Source organism: Haematobia irritans, chromosome 1, assembly GCF_050003625.1.
Source record: "Haematobia irritans isolate KBUSLIRL chromosome 1, ASM5000362v1, whole genome shotgun sequence".
In the NCBI taxonomy this organism is placed as follows: Eukaryota; Metazoa; Arthropoda; class Insecta; order Diptera; family Muscidae; genus Haematobia; species Haematobia irritans.
Window position 1 is genome coordinate 18381269 of NC_134397.1, and position 18365 is coordinate 18399633.

Consider the following 18365-nt stretch of genomic DNA (forward strand, 5'->3'; position numbering starts at 1 on the left):
TCACAATCTTATTTCTATAGAATATTTCCTCAAAATATTATTCCTATAGAAAGTTTTTTTTAAATTTTATTTCTATAGAAAAGTTTGTTTCTATAGAAATTTATATCAAAAGTTTGTTCGCAAAATTTTATTTCAAAATGTTATTTCTATAGAAAATTTTGCCAAAATTTTATTTCTATAGAAAATTTTGCAGAAGGTTTATTTGTATAGAAAATGTTTGCAAAATTTTATAGAACATTTCCTCAAAATTTTATTCCTATAGAATTTTTTTAAACTTTATTTCTATATAAAATTTTGTTTGTATAGAAAATTTTCTCAAAATTTTATTTCTATAGAAAATTTTTTGAAAATTTTGTTTCTATAGAAAATTTTCTGAAAATTTCTGAGAATTTTGTATTTAAAGAAAATTTTCTGAAAATTTTGTTTCTACAGAAAATTTTCGGAAAACTCTGTTCCTATAGAAAATGTTCCTAAAATTTTATTTCTATAGAAAATTTTTCAAAAAGTTTATTTCTATAGAAAATGTTTGCAAAATTTTATGTCCATGTTTTGTAAAAAATTATTTCTATGGATATTTTTATACCCTCCACCATAGGATGGGGGTATATTAACTTTGTCATTCCGTTTGTAACACATCGAAATATTGCTCTAAGACCCCATAAAGTATATATATTCTGGGTCGTGGTGAAATTCTGAGTCGATCTGAGCATGTCCGTCCGTCAGTCTGTTGAAATCACGCTAACTTCCGAACGAAATAAGCTATCCACTTGAAACTTGGCAAAATTAGTTTCTATTGATGTAGGTCGGATGGTATTGCAAATGGGCCATATCGGACCACTTTTACGTATAGCCCCCATATAAACGGACCCCCAAATTTGGCTTGCGATTGCTCTAAGAGAAGCAAATTTCATCCGATCCGGCTGAAATTTGGTACATGGTTTTAGTATATGGTCTCTAATAACCATGCAAAAATTGGTCCATATCGGTCCAGTTTTACGTATAGCCCCAAATATAAACGGACCTCCAAATTTGGTTTGCGATTGCTCTAAGAGAAGCAAATTTCATCCGATCCAGCTGAAATTCGGTACATGGAGTAACTATATGGTCTCTAACAACCATGCAGAAATTGGTCCACATCGGTCCATAATTATATATAGCCCCCATATAGACCGATCCCCAGATTTGGCTTGCGGAGCCTCAAAGAGAAGCAAATTTCATCCGATACGGCTGAAATTTGGTACATGGCATTAGTATATGGTCTATAACAACCATGAAAAAATTGGTCCATATCGGTTCATAACTTTATATAGCCCCCATATAAACCGATCCCCAGATTTGAACTCCGGAGCCTCTTAGAGGAGCAAAATTCATCCGATCCGGTTGAAATTTGGTAAGTGGTGTTTGTATATGGTCTCTAACAACCATGCAAACATTGGTCCATATCGGTCCATAATTATATATAGCCCCCATATAAACCGATTCCCAGAGAAGCAAATTTCATCCGATCCGGCTGAAATTTGGTACATGGTATTTGTAAAGGGTGATTTGTTAAGAGCTTGATAACTTTAAAAAAAAAAAAAACGCATAAAATTTGCAAAATCTCATCGGTTCTTTATTTGAAACGTTAGATTGGTCCATGACATTTACTTTTTGAAGATAATTTCATTTAAATGTTGACCGCGGCTGCGTCTTAGGTGGTCCATTCGGAAAGTCCAATTTTGGGCAACTTTTTCGAGCATTTCGGCCGGAATAGCCCGAATTTCTTCGGAAATGTTGTCTTCCAAAGCTGGAATAGTTGCTGGCTTATTTCTGTAGACTTTAGACTTGACGTAGCCCCACAAAAAATAGTCTAAAGGCGTCAAATCGCATGATCTTGGTGGCCAACTTACCGGTCCATTTCTTGAGATGAATTGTTCTCCGAAGTTTTCCCTCAAAATGGCCATAGAATCGCGAGCTGTGTGGCATGTAGCGCCATCTTGTTGAAACCACATGTCAACCAAGTTCAGTTCTTCCATTTTTGGCAACAAAAAGTTTGTTAGCATCGAACGATAGCGATCGCCATTCACCGTAACGTTGCGTCCAACAGCATCTTTGAAAAAATACGGTCCAATGATTCCACCAGCGTACAAACCACACCAAACAGTGCATTTTTCGGGATGCATGGGCAGTTCTTGAACGGCTTCTGGTTTCTCTTCACTCCAAATGCGGCAATTTTGCTTATTTACGTAGCCATTCAACCAGAAATGAGCCTCATCGCTGAACAAAATTTGTCGATAAAAAAGTGGATTTTCTGCCAACTTTTCTAGGGCCCATTCACTGAAAATTCGACGTTGTGGCAGATCGTTCGGCTATTCATGATGAAATGTCCAAGCATACTGAGCATCTTTCTCTTTGACACCATGTCTGAAATCCCACGTGATCTGTCAAATACTAATGCATGAAAATCCTAACCTCAAAAGAATCACCCTTTACTTGCTTTTATTTATTAAAGAATTTAAAACCATAATAAATTATGATATTAAATGAAATAGGTACTAACAACCTATTTCATTTTTCTGACCTATACAATTTTTTTTTCAATATCTTACTTCTATAGAAAATTTTGCCAACATTTTATTTCTATAAAAAATGTTGTCAGAATATTATTTCAATAGAAAATTTTTTCAAAACCTTATTTCTATTTAAAATTTTGCAATCTTTTATTTCTAGAAAACATCCCCTCAAAATTTTATTCCTATTGCAATCTTTTTAAAATGTTATTTCTATAGAAAAAAATATTGTTTCCATAGAAAATTTTCTGAAATTTTTATTTCTATAGAAAATTTTCAGAACAATTTATTGCTATAGAAAATTCCCGTAAAATTATATTTCTATTTTTAATATTTGTATAAAAAACTTAACTGAAAATTAAATTTTATATTAAACTAAATTTGGTTCAGGGACAAAAATATAAACTAACTCCTCTTAGTTAATATGAATTGCTATATATGCATATGTATTATCCTTGAATAGTTCGTATTTGGTATAGGAAACCACTAACAAGTCTTGTTGTTTAACTTCAAATTAAATTTTAAAATATTTTCGAAAAATCCTCTTTTCTTACCCCCGGGCTAATGGTAATGATTCAGTGCCCTCAATTGCTTTTCTTAGTCGACAGCTCAGTTAATAAAATTTCTCAAGTCTTACGTTTGCCTTGGTTGCGGTCTCGATATTGTATCCCCCCCCCCCCCCTCCACCATCATATTCATGTATATCAAAATAAGCGAACACATACTCGTAGTACCCACATACTCATATTGCTATAAATACGAATAAATGGTGAAAATTTTAAACATAAGCATGTGTGTGTGTGTATGTGAGGTGTTTTTATGTCACTGTTTTTCTTATTGTTATTATCGTTGTTGGTGTTGTTGTTACTGCTGATGTGTTTTGTTCTTCTACCATCGAGAAAATGAAACTCAACGATGTGTGAAAATTTTAAAAGTGTAGAATTCATGTCGCTTATCCTGTTTCCCCATACCCCCTCCTTTGCATCCTTCTTTGGTCTTTCCCAAAATACTGGCATTTTAGTCCATTTTGGCATCAGGAAAGCGATACCACACCATATTGTTTTTGGCTAGAACAGACCGTTTGAAGGAATATGGGTGGAATTTAAGGGACAACGACAAAAATGGCATTTAAAAAAGGAACAACAACGAGTTATAACGAAACAAAAAAAAAAAAACAAAAAAGAATTTTCAAATATGTAAACAAATCTTATAAATATTTAATGAAACGTAATTTGTTGCATGGCCACACTTCCTTAAACCTCGACATTCGCTCTTGTTTTTTGTTTCTCATCACTTTGCTGTTTGTTAAGGTCTTCTAGGGCGGTAAATGGGGGGTTTTGAGGTTTGCACTATGGGGTGAGTTTTATTGAAATGATACAAAAAGGTTGGTAGAATATTCCTTTTTATGGAATATGAGTATGTAAGTGTGCAAAATCTACCAAAAATGGTAGATTTTTTACTGTTTGGTAGATTTTGCAAAATTTCCTATAGAAATAAAATGTTGACAAAATTTCCTTTAGCAATAAAATTTTCAGAACATAAAAAATTAAAAAAAAAAATTTACAGAAATAAAATGTTGACAAAATGTTCTATAGAAATGAAATTTTCACAAAATTTCCTATAGAAATAATTTTTTCACCAAATATGCCATAGAAATTAATTTTTGACAAAATTTTCTTAAGTCATAAAATTTTGACAAAATTTTCTAGAGAAATAAATTTTTCAGAAAATTTTCTATAGAAATAAAATTTTCAGAAAATTTTCTATAGAAATAAAATTTTCAGAAATTGTTCTATAGAAATAAAATTTTGACAAAATTTCTATAGAAATAAAATTTTGACAAAATTTCTATAGAAATAAAATTTTGACAAAATTTCATATAGAAATAAAATTTTCAGAAAGTTTTCTATAGAAATAAAATTTTCAGAAAGTTTTCTATAGTAATAAATTTTTTTTCTATAGAAATAAAATTTTCAGAAAATTGACAAAATGTTCTATAGAAATGAATTTTTCACAAAATTTTCTATAGAAATAAAATTTTCCCCAAATATGTTATAGAAATTAATTTTTGACAAAATTTTCTTAAGAAATAAAATGTTGAAAAAATTTCTAGAGAAATAAATTTTTCAAAAAATTTTCTATAGAAATAAAATTTTGACAAAATTTCTATAGAAATAAAATTTTGACAAAATTTCTATAGAAATAAAATTTTGACAAAATTTCATATACAAATAAAATTTTCAGAAAGTTTTCTATAAAAATAAAATTTTCAGAAAATTTTCTATAGTAATAAATTTTTTTCTGTAGAAATAAAATTTTCAGAAAATTTTCTATAGGAATAAAATTTTGACAAAATTTTCTATAGAAATAAACTGTTTATAAAATTTTCTAGAGAAATAAAATTTAGACAAAATTTCTATAGAAATAAAATTTTGACAAAATTTCATATAGAAATAAAATTTTCAGAAAGTTTTCTATAGTAATAATTTTTTTTCTATATAAATAACATTTTCAGAAAATTGACAAAATGTTCTAAAGAAATGAAATTTTCACAAAATTTCCCATAGAAATAAAATTTTCACCAAATATGCCATAGAAATTAATTTTTGACAAAATTTTCTATAGAAATAAAATTTTGACAAAATTTTTTATAGAAATAAATTTTTCAGAAAATTTTCTATAGAAATAAAATTTTCAGGAAATTTTTTATAGAAATAAAATTTTGATAAAATTTCTATAGAAATAACATTTTGACAAAATTTCTATAGAAATAAAATTTTGACAAAATTTCATATAGAAATAAAATTTTCAGAAAGTTTTCTATAAAAATAAAATTTTCAGAAAATTTTCTATAGTAATAAATTTTTTTCTATAGAAATAAAATTATTAGAAAATTGACAAAATGTTCTATAGAAATGAAATTTTCACAAAATTTCCTACAGAAATAAAATTTTCACCAAATATGCCATAGAAATAAATTTTTGACAAAATTTTCTTAAGAAATAAAATTTTGACAAAATTTTCTAGAGAAATAAATTTTTCAGAAAATTTTCTGTAGAAATATAATTTTCAGGAATTTTTCTATGGTAATAAATTTTTTTCTATAGAAATAACATTTTCTGAAAATTGACAAAATGTTCTATAGAAATTAAATTTTCACAAAATTTCCTATAGAAATAAAATTTTCACCAAATATGCCATAGAAATTTATTTTTGACAAAATTTTCTTAAGAAATAAAATTTTGACAAAATCTTCTAGAGAAATAAATTGTTCAGAAAATTTTCTATAGAAATAAAATTTTCAGGAAATTTTCTATAGAAATAAAATTTTGATAAAATTTCTATAGAAATAAAATTTTGACAAATTTCTATAGAAACACAATTTTGACAAAATTTCATATACAAATAAAATTTTCAGAAAGTTTTCTATAAATAAATAATAAATTTTTTTCTATAGAAATAAAATTTTCAGAAAATTTTCTATAGGAATAAAATTTTGACAAAATTTTCTATAGAAATCAACTGTTTATAAAATTTTCTAGAGAAATAAAATTTTGACAAAATTTCTATAGAAATAAAATTTTGACAAAATTTCATATAGAAATAAAATTTTCAGAAAGTTTTCCAAAGAAATAAACTATTCAGGAAATTTTCTATAGAAATAAAATTTTGACAACTTTTTCTATAGAAATATGATATTGACAACATTTTCAATAGAAATAAAATTTTAACAAAATTTTCTACTGAAGTAAAATTTTAACAAAATTTTCTATAGAAATAAAATTTACAAAAATTTCTATAGAAATAAATTTTTGACAAAATTTCCTTAACTATGAAATATTCATAATGAAATTTTGACAAAATTTTTCTATAGAAATAAAATTTGGACAAAATTTTCTATAGAAATAAAATTTTATCAAAATTTTCGATAGAAATAAAAGTTCAACAAAATGTTCTTAAGAAATAAAATTTTAACAAAATTTTCTATAAAATAAAATTTTGTAAAAATTTTCTATAGAAATAAAATTTCGACAAAATCTTCTATAAAAATTAAATTTTGACAAAAGTTCCTTTAGCAATAAAATGTTCACAAAATTTCCTATAGAAATAAAATTTCGACAAAATTTTGATAAAAATAAAATTTTGACATATTTTTCTATAGAAATAAAGTTACGACAAAATTTATTATAGAAATAAATTTTTCAGAAAATTATCTATAGAAATAAAATTTTCAGGAAATTTTCTATAGAAATAAAATTTTGATAAAATTTCTATAGAAATAAAATGTTGACAAAATTTCTATAGAAATAAAATTTTGACAAAATTTCTATAGAAATAAAATTTTCAGAAAGTTTTCTATAAGAATAAAATTTTCAGAACATTTTCTTAGTGATACATTTTTTCTATAGAAATACAATTTTCAGAAAATTTTCTATAGGAATAAAATTTTGACAAAATTTTCTATAGAAATGAAATGTTTATAAAATTTTCTAGAGAAATAAATGTTTGACAAAATTTTCTATAGAAATACAATTTTGACAAAATTTTCTATAGAAATACAATTTTTCAGAAAATTTTCTATAGAAATAAATTTTTCAGAAAATTTTCTATAGAAATAAAATATTCCGGAAATTTTCTATAGAAATAAAATTTTGACAACTTTTTCTTTAGAAATAAAATTTTTACAAATTTTCTATCGAAGTAAAACTTTAACAAAATTGTCTATAGAAATAAAATTTACAAAAATTTCTACAGAAATAAATTTTTGACCAAATTTTTTATAGAAATAAAATTTTAACAAAATTTTCTATTGAAGTACAATTTTAACAAAATTTTCTATAGAAATAAAATTACAAAAATTTCTATAGAAATAAATTTTTGATAAAATTTTCTTTAGAAATAAAATTTCAAAAAAATTTTCCAAAGAAATAAAATTTTAACAAAATTTTCTATAAAATAAAATTTTGTAAACATTTTCTATAGAAATAAAATTTCGACAAAATCTTCTATAAAAATTAAATGTTGACAAAATTTTCTTTATTCGTTTGGCTTGAGGTCATGGACTAATGAAAAATGCTGGTGTTGTTGTTTTTCATTACTTTTTTATTGAGATGTTGCTGTTCTGTTCACCAAATTTCCTTTAGAAATAAAATTTTGACATATTTTTCTATAGAAATACAGTTACGACAAATTTTTCTATAGACATAAAGTTTAGACAATATTTTTTATAAAAATAACATTTTACCCAAATTTTCTATTGAAATAACATTATGGCAAATTTTCTATATATAAAAAATAAAATTTTGGCAAAATTTTGGGATTATTCGTTTGGCTTGAAGTCATGGTGTCAAAGAATTTTCGTTTTTCAGAAAAATAAAACCGATAAAAAACTTTCAATTCCCAATACACATGCAAAGAAAAATTTCATCAAAATTCAATGAATTTTGGTCACAAATTTATTTTATTCATGTATATACATGTAGGTATATACATATGTTCAAGAACAAATTTGCTGAAATGAAAAGAACAGAAATTGTTAGTTTGTAAAGCTACTTAGCGCTGCTGGTTGTTGTCTCGTCCACTGCCAAAAACAGAGAGAGCGAATTGAAGCAAACAATGTTGGATGAAACCATGTTGCAAAAATTTAAATTGAGTCAAAACTCTGCGAACCGCTATAAAAATATTGGAATATGAAAAAAAATATTGAAACATTAATCTACAAAGCAACAACAATTTAAGCGCAAGTCCATTCAATGCATGCAAACATTGTTCGTATACAAGAATGCACTGAGAGCAACAATGTTCGATCAAACCGTTTGATCGAACCTGGCAGCAACTGAGCAAACATTGTAGCTTTCAAACAAAACAATTGCATTTGTTCCAGCAAACATATGTATATATATTAATCAGTATGTTAATATGTCATTCAAATTTTACATATATATAAATATATTAATAAGTGTGTTAATATGTAATTCAAGTTGGATATATATATTAATCTGTATGTTAATGAAATAGTGAAGAAATGTAAATGTACTTTTTTATGAATTAAAAGAAATGGAAAATAACAAAAATATATTGATTTTTAACTTAAATAAAATAAAAAATATAAATAAATGTAAAATATAAGATGCGTTGGTGGTTTCACTGTATTTCCACCAACATTCTCCCCCCTAAAGAACGGATGTTCTTAAGTCTGATGAATATAGTCCAGATTGGCCTACCGTTGGGAGTACTTTAGTCGAGCTTGGCTCCGCTGTGCTCCGACTCACAGCGCTATGGTGTAGGCTCCATTCGTGGACATATGGCAAAGTGGAATACTGATGAAATTTGAAAATGTTTGTTGATGATGAAGATGAAATCATGTATTTGCAGTTGATGTGATGATGATATAATTGATGCTGGCGGTATGACACGAAATGATTTTGTGATTATCAGTTGATATGATTGTTAGCTGGAAGAAAAGATATTTTAGAAATAGGTCTTTTTAAGATTTTGTTTTTAGTAGAAACTGATACAACCCTTGTTCTACCATCTCCTCCAGGATGGATTTCTTTAATTCGGCCAAGTAGCCACTGTCCCGGTCCAATACGTTCATCAGCAACCAATACTAAGTCTCCGACTTTAGCATTTTCACTTTGCTTTAGCCATTTGGGACGCGATTGGAGACGGTTGAGGTACTCACTATGCCAGCGTTTCCAAAAATGTTGCTTGATTTTTTCAATGCATTTCCATCTAGTCAGCCGGTTTATATTGACGTCAAGCAAAGTCTCATCTTGAATGCAATTTGTGGGCTCGCCAATCAGAAAATGAGCTGGGGTAAGTGCATCGAAGTCAGCTGGGTCCGGTGATAGTGGACATAGTGGCCTGGAGTTCAGGATACTTTCTATTTGACACAACAATGTGGACAATTCTTCAAAACTAAGAAGTCTGTCACGTACCACTCGTTTTAAATGATATTTGACAGACTTTACGCCAGCTTCCCATAATCCTCCAAAATTAGGAGAAGCTGGCGGAATAAAATGCCAAGTCGTACCATCATTACTTAGCGCATGTCGTAGCTCTTCTGGTAAAGATTTCTGTGACCTATTGTGGAGCACCTGTAGTTCCTTTGATGCTCCTACGAAGTTGGTACCACAGTCCGAGTATATATCGGTGCAGCCACCTCGACGTGACACAAATCTTTTAAACGCAGCCAGAAAAGCGCTAGTGCTCAAATCTGAAACTGCTTCCAAATGAAGGGCTTTCGTAACCATGCAAACAAACAGGCAAATATATCCTTTTGTAACAACAGCAGATCTGATAGTGGAAATTTTTAACATAATGGGGCCTGCAAAGTCCACCCCACTGTGTTTGAAAGGTCTAGTGGCGTTCAAACGAACAGAAGGCAAATTACCCATTATTTGTTGAGCCGTTTTCGCAGATTGTCGGAAGCACCTCATACATTTGTGGATAATTGACTTTGCCAACTGGTTACCAGATAAGATCCAGTACCTGCGGTTAACATATGACATTGTCAATGTAATTCCACCATGTAGAGTTTTTTCGTGCGAATCCGTTATTATTAGTCTAGACAGGGGGTTATTTTTCGACAAAATAATGGGGTGCTTAATATCATAGTCAAAACTAGAGTTTTGCAGCCTGCCACCTACCCGTATTAGACCATATGTATCGAGAAAGGGCATGAGTTTCAGTAGTGAACTACTCCTAATGGGACGATTTTTTAAAAGCTGCTCAATTTCTATAGGAAAATCAACTTTTTGAGCAACTTTCAAAATTCTGTAAAGTGTATCATTTATCTCAGTGGACGTTAAAACTCCTGTGCGCCTCGCATCAGGCTTTCTACAATTATATATGAATCGATAGCATAATGAGAAGCTACGAATCAAATTGTTAAATTTCGAGTATCTCAAAAAAATCTCAGGATAGGTTTTTTCGTTCAAAGCATGAGTCGAAATTTTCGTTCTCTGCTCCTCCGTAGTATTAAATTGAGGTAAATTACGAGGCCACGAATCCGTGGATTCCCTCAAAAATCTTGGGCCAAACCACCAAGTGTCATTATTCAAAAGTTCCGTGCCAGAAATTCCCCGTGACGCACAGTCAGCGGGATTAAGCGACGTCGGTACATACCTCCATTGAAAAGGGTCGCTAAGTCTTTGAATGTCCGCCACTCTATTCGCCACATAAACTGTCCAATGGGACGGAGACTTTCTGATCCAGCTCAAAACTGTTGAGCTATCACTCCAAAAGTAAGTGGTCTCTATAGGTAAATTCTTTAGTGACTCTTTAACATTTTGAACCAATAATGCTAAAAGCTTAGCAGCACATAGTTCGAGACGTGGTATCGAAACTGTCTTAACTGGTGCAACTTTCGATTTTGCCTGCAAAATAGAAACTCGAATACCACCTGGAGTCAAAATTCGTGCATAAACTACTGCCGCATATGCCACAGAGGAAGCATCACAAAAACAATGGAGCTCCACGACAGAATTTGGAGACCAGCCAATCCACCTTGGGACTTTGAGGCTTGATAAATCCTTTAGTGAAGATCGATGATTTATCCAATCCCTCTCAATATCATTTGGAATCTTAGAATCCCAATCAATGCTATCCTCCCAGAGCCTCTTGAATATAGTCTTCGAGACAACTGTAGACGGAGTCAATAGCCCCAGAGGGTCGTAAATTCTTGCCGACTCTGAAAGGATAGATCTTTTCGAGAAAGATTCTCGCTCATCAAAGTTAACCCTGATCGAAAATGTGTCATCGCTTGTATTCCATTGAATACCTAGCGTTTTGACAACATTGTTGTTTCGATCGAAATCAATGGAAATCGATGGGTCCCTGCAATCAAAGGGTATTGCAGCAAGAAGCTCTTGCGAATTCGTAACCCATTTCCGTAAATTGCAGCCACCCTTATTTAAAAGGGCACACAAATCCTTTTGTAATTTACTTGCATCTGAGAGATTATCAGACCCGGAAATAATGTCATCAACATATGACTCTGACATTAAAACCTCAGCAGCGCTTGGAAAATGGGATCTGTAATCCTCAGCAAGTTTTTGTAAAACACGAATAGCCAAATATGGTGCACTGGTGGTACCATAAGTGACTGTATTCAACTCGAAAATTGAAATATCTTCAAAAGGATTTGCTCGCCATAATATCTGCTGATATTTTCGATGTTCTGGATGAACATCGATTTGGCGGAACATCTTTTCTATGTCTGCTCCAAAGGCAATCCTATGTCTCCGCCATTTCGTTAAAATGGATGAGATATCATTCTGAAGAGCAGGTCCAGCGGCAAGTTCCTCATTGAGTGACTTGTGGCCCTGGCTATGACTACTGCCATCAAACACCACGCGGAGTTTGGTAGTAGTACTCTGCTCCTTGAAAATACCATGATGCGGTAAAAAATATGAGTCCCGACGGACATGATCAGGATAATGACCAATTCTAGTCATATGACCTAATGACTCGTATTCACTCATAAAGTTTTTATAACTTTGAGCGAATTCTGGTCTTCTGGAAAATGAAATTTCCAACTGACGCAATCGTCTAAATGCATTCAAAATATTGTTTTGAATTTCTGGACCCGAACCATCAGATAGAATGGATTTAAATGGCAATTTCACCATATATCGTCCAGTTTCAGTCTGATTTGTGGTGTCAACAAAATAAGATTCACAAGCCAATTCCTCATTTGACATGTCTCTATCGGAGCATATTTCCTCCTGTTCCCAGAAAGAACGTAATATGGCGTCCAAATTGACGTGATGTATATGAAGCCTATGGGTAGATAAGCTTCTATCCGATCCAGAAAATACCCAACCGAAGTGAGTATTTTGGAAAAACATACCATTATGTATGAAAGACTGGGACGGAATTTTCACCTCGAAACACACATCTGAACCTAGAATCAAATCAATGGGATCAGAATCATAAAAACGCGGATCCGCCAAATCATCCTCACTGATGTCAGGCATAGAAATGCTCTTTGCACAGGCATCAGGCGTATACGATGATAACTTGGTAAGGACTAGCGCAGTACATGAAAGTACTGATATGTTTCTCCTCGAAAACAATTCAATGTCCACCATAAATTTAGAGACGCTCCCACTACCATCACCTATGCCCACAACAGTGCAGTGAGATTTGGTCCTCTTAAGGCCCATCAGCTGTACCGCCGATTCGGAAATCAAACATCCCTGAGAGCCGGGATCTAAAAGGGCCCTTAAAGGAAATGTGCCACGATTCGTGCAAACATGCAATCGTATCGTGTACAACAACACTGATCGAATTACATTCGCGTTATGTGTCGTAAATCGATTGGAAGGATTGGTGTCAGAATTCGAAGTAGATGAAACCAACGGTTCCGCTGAAAAAACCTGTCCCGATAAACCATCAGCATGTAAAACAGAATGGTGCTTTTGTTTGCAAATAACGCAACGAAAGGGTGAACCACAATTGTTTTGGTCATGTCCAACCGAAAGACAATTGCGGCAAATTGATTTATCGGACAGAAATTCATTTCTGCCATGCACAGATAATGCTAAAAATTTATAGCATTTTGAAATAGAATGGGACTTTCCGCAATAAATACACTCAGTCGGAGTCTGTCTCGAAATTTTTCCAGTGTGACAAGAAGTCTTTTTGAACGAGTTAGAATTCTTTGTGGATTTCGAAAATTTCGAGTGAGACTTCGAAGCTGATGAGGAGGAAAACTCATTTCCCAATGACTCCAAAGTACGGAATGTTCTATCAAGAAATGTAAATAATTCACTACGTGAAGGCAAATTGGTACTCGATTTCAAAGAATTTTCCCATTCTTTCCTTGTCTGCAAATCAAGTTTTTGCACCAACAAATGAACAAGAATGGGATCCCAATTGGAAGTGTCTATGTCTAAATTCCCCAAAGAGGAAAGACATTCCCTGGCGAAATCTAGCAAAACCCTAATTGACTGGCAACCCCCATCGGATTTCGGTATATTAAAAAGTTTGGAAACTAGATTCCCAACAAGCATTCTCCTGTTATGGTATCTAGATTCCAAAACTTCCCATGCCGAGTCATAATTAGCTTCAGTGACCGGGATGGTCTTAATAAGATTAGCGGCTTCGCCCGAAAGTGTTCCCTTCAAATAATAAAATTTCTGAACCCTATTTAGCGATCCATTGTTGTGGACCAAGGAACAATACATGTCGCGAAATGGTACCCATTCAACGTATTCTCCAGAAAACTTCGGTAAATTAATTTTTGGCAAACGTGAATCAGAAATAATAGCGGCATCAGTACGATTACTAGGGGCAACAAAAGTGCTCGCCAATGGAGAATTAGTTATCGAATTTTCCGGTAAAGCGTCAATAATTCGACCTTTAAATTCCAAATATTTTTCCGTAAAATCGAAATAAACATCTTCCTTCATATAAGGAACATCGTCCACGTCTAGCGACGTATCGCGAATTACACTCACAATTTTATCATGTTGGTCCTCAAATTTATTGAAAATTTCGTCAACTCGTTGTACTAAAGTGTTCAAATAACCATGAGTTTTCTCGCTTTTTGCTTTCTTTTCAAATCGTTTTGCATATTTCACAAGCAATTGCAATGTGTCCCTTTGATTAACTATTAAAACTTCGAGCGAACTCATAATTATTTATTTAACGTGCACAAATTTTCCAATAAATTCACTTGGTCACACAACAAATTTTCACCAAATAAGCCTACACGTGTTGGAATCCTAGCCAATGATTTATCAAATAGAAAAAATGGAACGAGATTCCCGGGTTTCGGCACCAAATAATTATGTCAAAGAATTTTCGTTTTTCAGAAAAATAAAACCGATAAAAAACTTTCAATTCCCAATACACATGCAAAGAAAAATTTCATCAAAATTCAATGAATTTTGGTCACAAATTTATTTTATTCATGTATATACATGTAGGTATATACATATGTTCAAGAACAAATTTGCTGAAATGAAAAGAACAGAAATTGTTAGTTTGTAAAGCTACTTAGCGCTGCTGGTTGTTGTCTCGTCCACTGCCAAAAACAGAGAGAGCGAATTGAAGCAAACAATGTTGGATGAAACCATGTTGCAAAAATTTAAATTGAGTCAAAACTCTGCGAACCGCTATAAAAATATTGGAATATGAAAAAAAATATTGAAACATTAATCTACAAAGCAACAACAATTTAAGCGCAAGTCCATTCAATGCATGCAAACATTGTTCGTATACAAGAATGCACTGAGAGCAACAATGTTCGATCAAACCGTTTGATCGAACCTGGCAGCAACTGAGCAAACATTGTAGCTTTCAAACAAAACAATTGCATTTGTTCCAGCAAACATATGTATATATATTAATCAGTATGTTAATATGTCATTCAAATTTTACATATATATAAATATATTAATAAGTGTGTTAATATGTAATTCAAGTTGGATATATATATTAATCTGTATGTTAATGAAATAGTGAAGAAATGTAAATGTACTTTTTTATGAATTAAAAGAAATGGAAAATAACAAAAATATATTGATTTTTAACTTAAATAAAATAAAAAATATAAATAAATGTAAAATATAAGATGCGTTGGTGGTTTCACTGTATTTCCACCAACACATGGACTGATGAAAAATGCTGGTGTTGTTGTTTTTCATTACTTTTTTATTGAGATGTTGCTGTTCTGGGCTATTTCGATATACTATCGGTGATCATCTTTAGCGAGATATTATCTATAAATTGTAATAATTTAAATATTTAACAGTATTAACTTTTACAATGTTTAGCAACAAAAATATAACATTAATTGTATTTACATTTTACAAGTTTGAAAAAAATTAGTATAGAAATAAAATTTTGACAAAAATTTTCTATAGATGTAAAACTTTAACAAATTTTTTCTATGGAAATAAAATTTTGACGAAATTTTTCTAAGAAGTAAAATTTTAACAAAATTTTTTTATCGACATAAAATTTTGCCAAAATTTTCTATACAATATAGTTTTGAGAAGATTTTCTATGGTAATAAAATTTTGATAAAATTCTCTATAAAAATAAAATTTTGACAAAATTTTATAAAAAGTGTCTATTCAAATAAAATGTTGAGAAAATTTTCTATAGAAAAACAATTTTGATAAAATCTTTTATAGAAATAATATTTTGACAAAATTTTCAAAATTTTATTTTCTTGTGAAGTGTAAGAAGATGACTTTTTCTCGTAGAGTTTGTGAACAGACTGAGTACTATGTTGGGAATTATAGACTTGAGAATGTGCTTAGATTTAATGATTTAGGTGTATTGTTTGATTCCAGGCTTGACTCTGGTCTCCATGTTGAGGGATGTGTCAATAAGGCAGCTGGTGTTTTGGGTTTCATTAAGAGATGGTCTAAGAAATTTGTTGATCCTTATCTTACGAAGAGGCTCTTTACGACTCTGGTTAGACTGATATTAGAGTATACGTGTGTCATCTGGTCACCGAGTTATCGTTGTTCTATCGTATTGAATCTGTACAGAAGCAGTTTCTTATTTTTGCTTTGAGTGGGCTTGGCTGGAATAATTTATACGATTTGCCTCCATATTCTAATCGTCTTATGTTAATTGATCTTCCATCTCTTGAACATAGACGGTTTATGTACGGTATTGTGTTTTTAACTAAACTTATTAATGGAGATACTGATTCACACTATTTGACATCGAGAATTTTCTACAATGTTCAAAATCGTTTAACTAGGAACTTTAACTATGAAATTATTTAATCCCCTTAATGTTTTGTGTAAAAACTTTAATTCGGTCTATTCATTGATTTCTTTAACCGATCCGATTCCTGCCATCAAGGAAATTATTAATCTCAACAACAGAGATTCTAATCCAAGGGGTGTTGCCAAGTGGTGTTGCCTTCTAAATTAGAAACATTTTGTGATCCTGCTCATCCAATTACTGCTTCTATTATCCTGTTTTCGCGCCCTTACCGTCCATAGTGGCACTTTTAAAACTGTGTCTGATTCAATAGGGTCCCTCCTGACCCATCTGCTTATATATATTGAACCTTATTGAGTACCGCGGAGCCCTTACTAACTCAACGGGGTCCCTTCTGACCCATCTCGAATAACTAGCTTGGGAGTCCTTTCTGACTCGCTGTGGTTCTTACTGACCTATAGAGTCCCTTCTGGCCCACTTGGAATATTGAATTATATTTAATTGAATTGAAAATATATATTATGGCTGCTATTAGCCTTGTAAATAAATATGTTAAATAAAAAATATAATTTGCAAAATAAAGATTTTTTGTTTGGTAGTTTTTATGTAAAATTAAACTTGTTATTTGGCCGATCATTTAGTTTTTGTCTGTAAATCCTCTCATATTTTCCATCCCACTGTGTAAACATTTGATGTTTATATTCGAATATTTTTAGCAAAAACTTTTTTTCCCAAATATTATTTCTCATAGAAGAATAAAAAATATTGGTTTTTGTTAAGCATTCAGTGAGCTTTTCGAAGTTTTTTTCCTTATTGCTTTGTTTCGTCCCTCTGTGTTTGGTTGGTGGCTGTAAACGATTTTTTATTAAATAAATTTCTTTCACTCATCATAAAGAATAAACAACTGCTGCGTTTAAAACAAAACAACCGAAAAAAAACAACGACTAGAAATAGTAATGCTACCATAAGCAATGAATTTTCCTCTATCAGAGAGAGTGCGAGAGAGAGAGAGAAAGGAGGAGAAGATAGAGAAGCTATATCACAAGAACTGAACCAAGTTTGGTAAACAGAAATTGCTTTACATCGTTAAAAGTAAAACTATGCTTTTCAACGCCATGAGTTTTATGCTTTTTTCCCTCAATTTTTTGCCATTCGAATAAATTCTTTTCCGAGGAAAAAAGGATTTTCTTTTTGTTGTAAAAGTTTGGATTTTGAACAAATATAAAACACAAGAATTATGTTTAATTTTTAATGCATCAGCGGAGAAATCTTTCAGAGAAACTGACTTCCGCTTGCATAGCATAGCGCTATCAAGTCTTCAATAACTTTAACTCTATTTTTTTGGTGCTATGAGTTATGCATTTTACTTTGATTTTTCAGAATGGTGGTCTTACCAGGGAGTAAAAGAGAATGAGCAAGAGTTAATATGTGGGAGAGTGGGTGTATGATTCAGTATTCTAAAGAGAATGTGTGTGTGAGAGAAGGAGAGAGAAAAAGCCTTTGAATGTTCTTTTGCAAAAAAATTAACGAATTACAAAAAAAAAAGATTTGTCTTTGACTACGCCACTTTAACTTTTTGATGGATTTTTATTGTTATGTTTCGCATTTGGAGCTTGTTTTTTATTGTCGCCACCTTTATGGCTTTGATAAATGATATCGGTCTCAGTGGAATAAATAAAAGTATGTTTGTGATGGATACAGCTACAAGAAATGGACCAAAGTATACAATGCTGGGCCATAGACAATAGCACAAACGATGGAAATTTGAATATCTGATAGGAAAGCCGGATCTGACTCTAGCCCCTGATGGGGGTGGGACTTCCCCTTATCCAAATAATTTTAATTACTTTTCCGTTTTATTTGAATTATATAGGACAACGTCTAGGTGAAATTTATTAAATTACCTCTAGGTAAAATTTCCAGGGCGAACTCTAGACCATAAAGTGATAAAAGGTATTTATATTTGTTTTTTTGCAGTGAAATATCAGCCATCATTGAATGAAACAAAGTAAAACTCTACGACCAATAATATATCACTGTGCTGTATATATCAGCAGAGATTCATGTGGACATAAGCTCTGCTGTTGGATTAGCACAACATTTAAATCTGAAGGAAAC

General features: G+C 31.1%; 2 protein-coding genes across 2 annotated transcripts in view; one reads left to right on the forward strand and one right to left on the reverse strand.

The window, feature by feature from the left end:
- DIP-gamma (Dpr-interacting protein gamma) overlaps positions 1–18365 on the forward strand; it is a 534433-nt gene that overhangs the window by 119856 nt on the left and 396212 nt on the right. The gene's annotated exons all lie outside the window — the stretch shown is intronic.
- Positions 8911–14194, reverse strand: LOC142221983 (uncharacterized). The gene is made up of 2 exons (XM_075291889.1): positions 9071–14194; positions 8911–9003 (listed from the first exon to the last, which is right to left on the reverse strand). Exons 1-2 carry the CDS (start codon positions 14192–14194, stop codon positions 8911–8913), a joined length of 5217 nt encoding a protein of 1738 aa, XP_075148004.1.

What these genes read in the sequence shown, in the direction of transcription:
- LOC142221983 (XM_075291889.1), bottom strand. Translation starts at nt 14,194, where the DNA reads ATGAGTTCGCTCGAAGTTTTAATAGTTAATCAAAGGGACACATTGCAA. An exon ending in GAGGAGATGGTAGAACAAGG is followed by an intron (nt 9,004 to 9,070) that starts GTTGTATCAGTT and finishes CTTTTCTTCCAG; the next exon opens with CTAACAATCATATCAACTGA.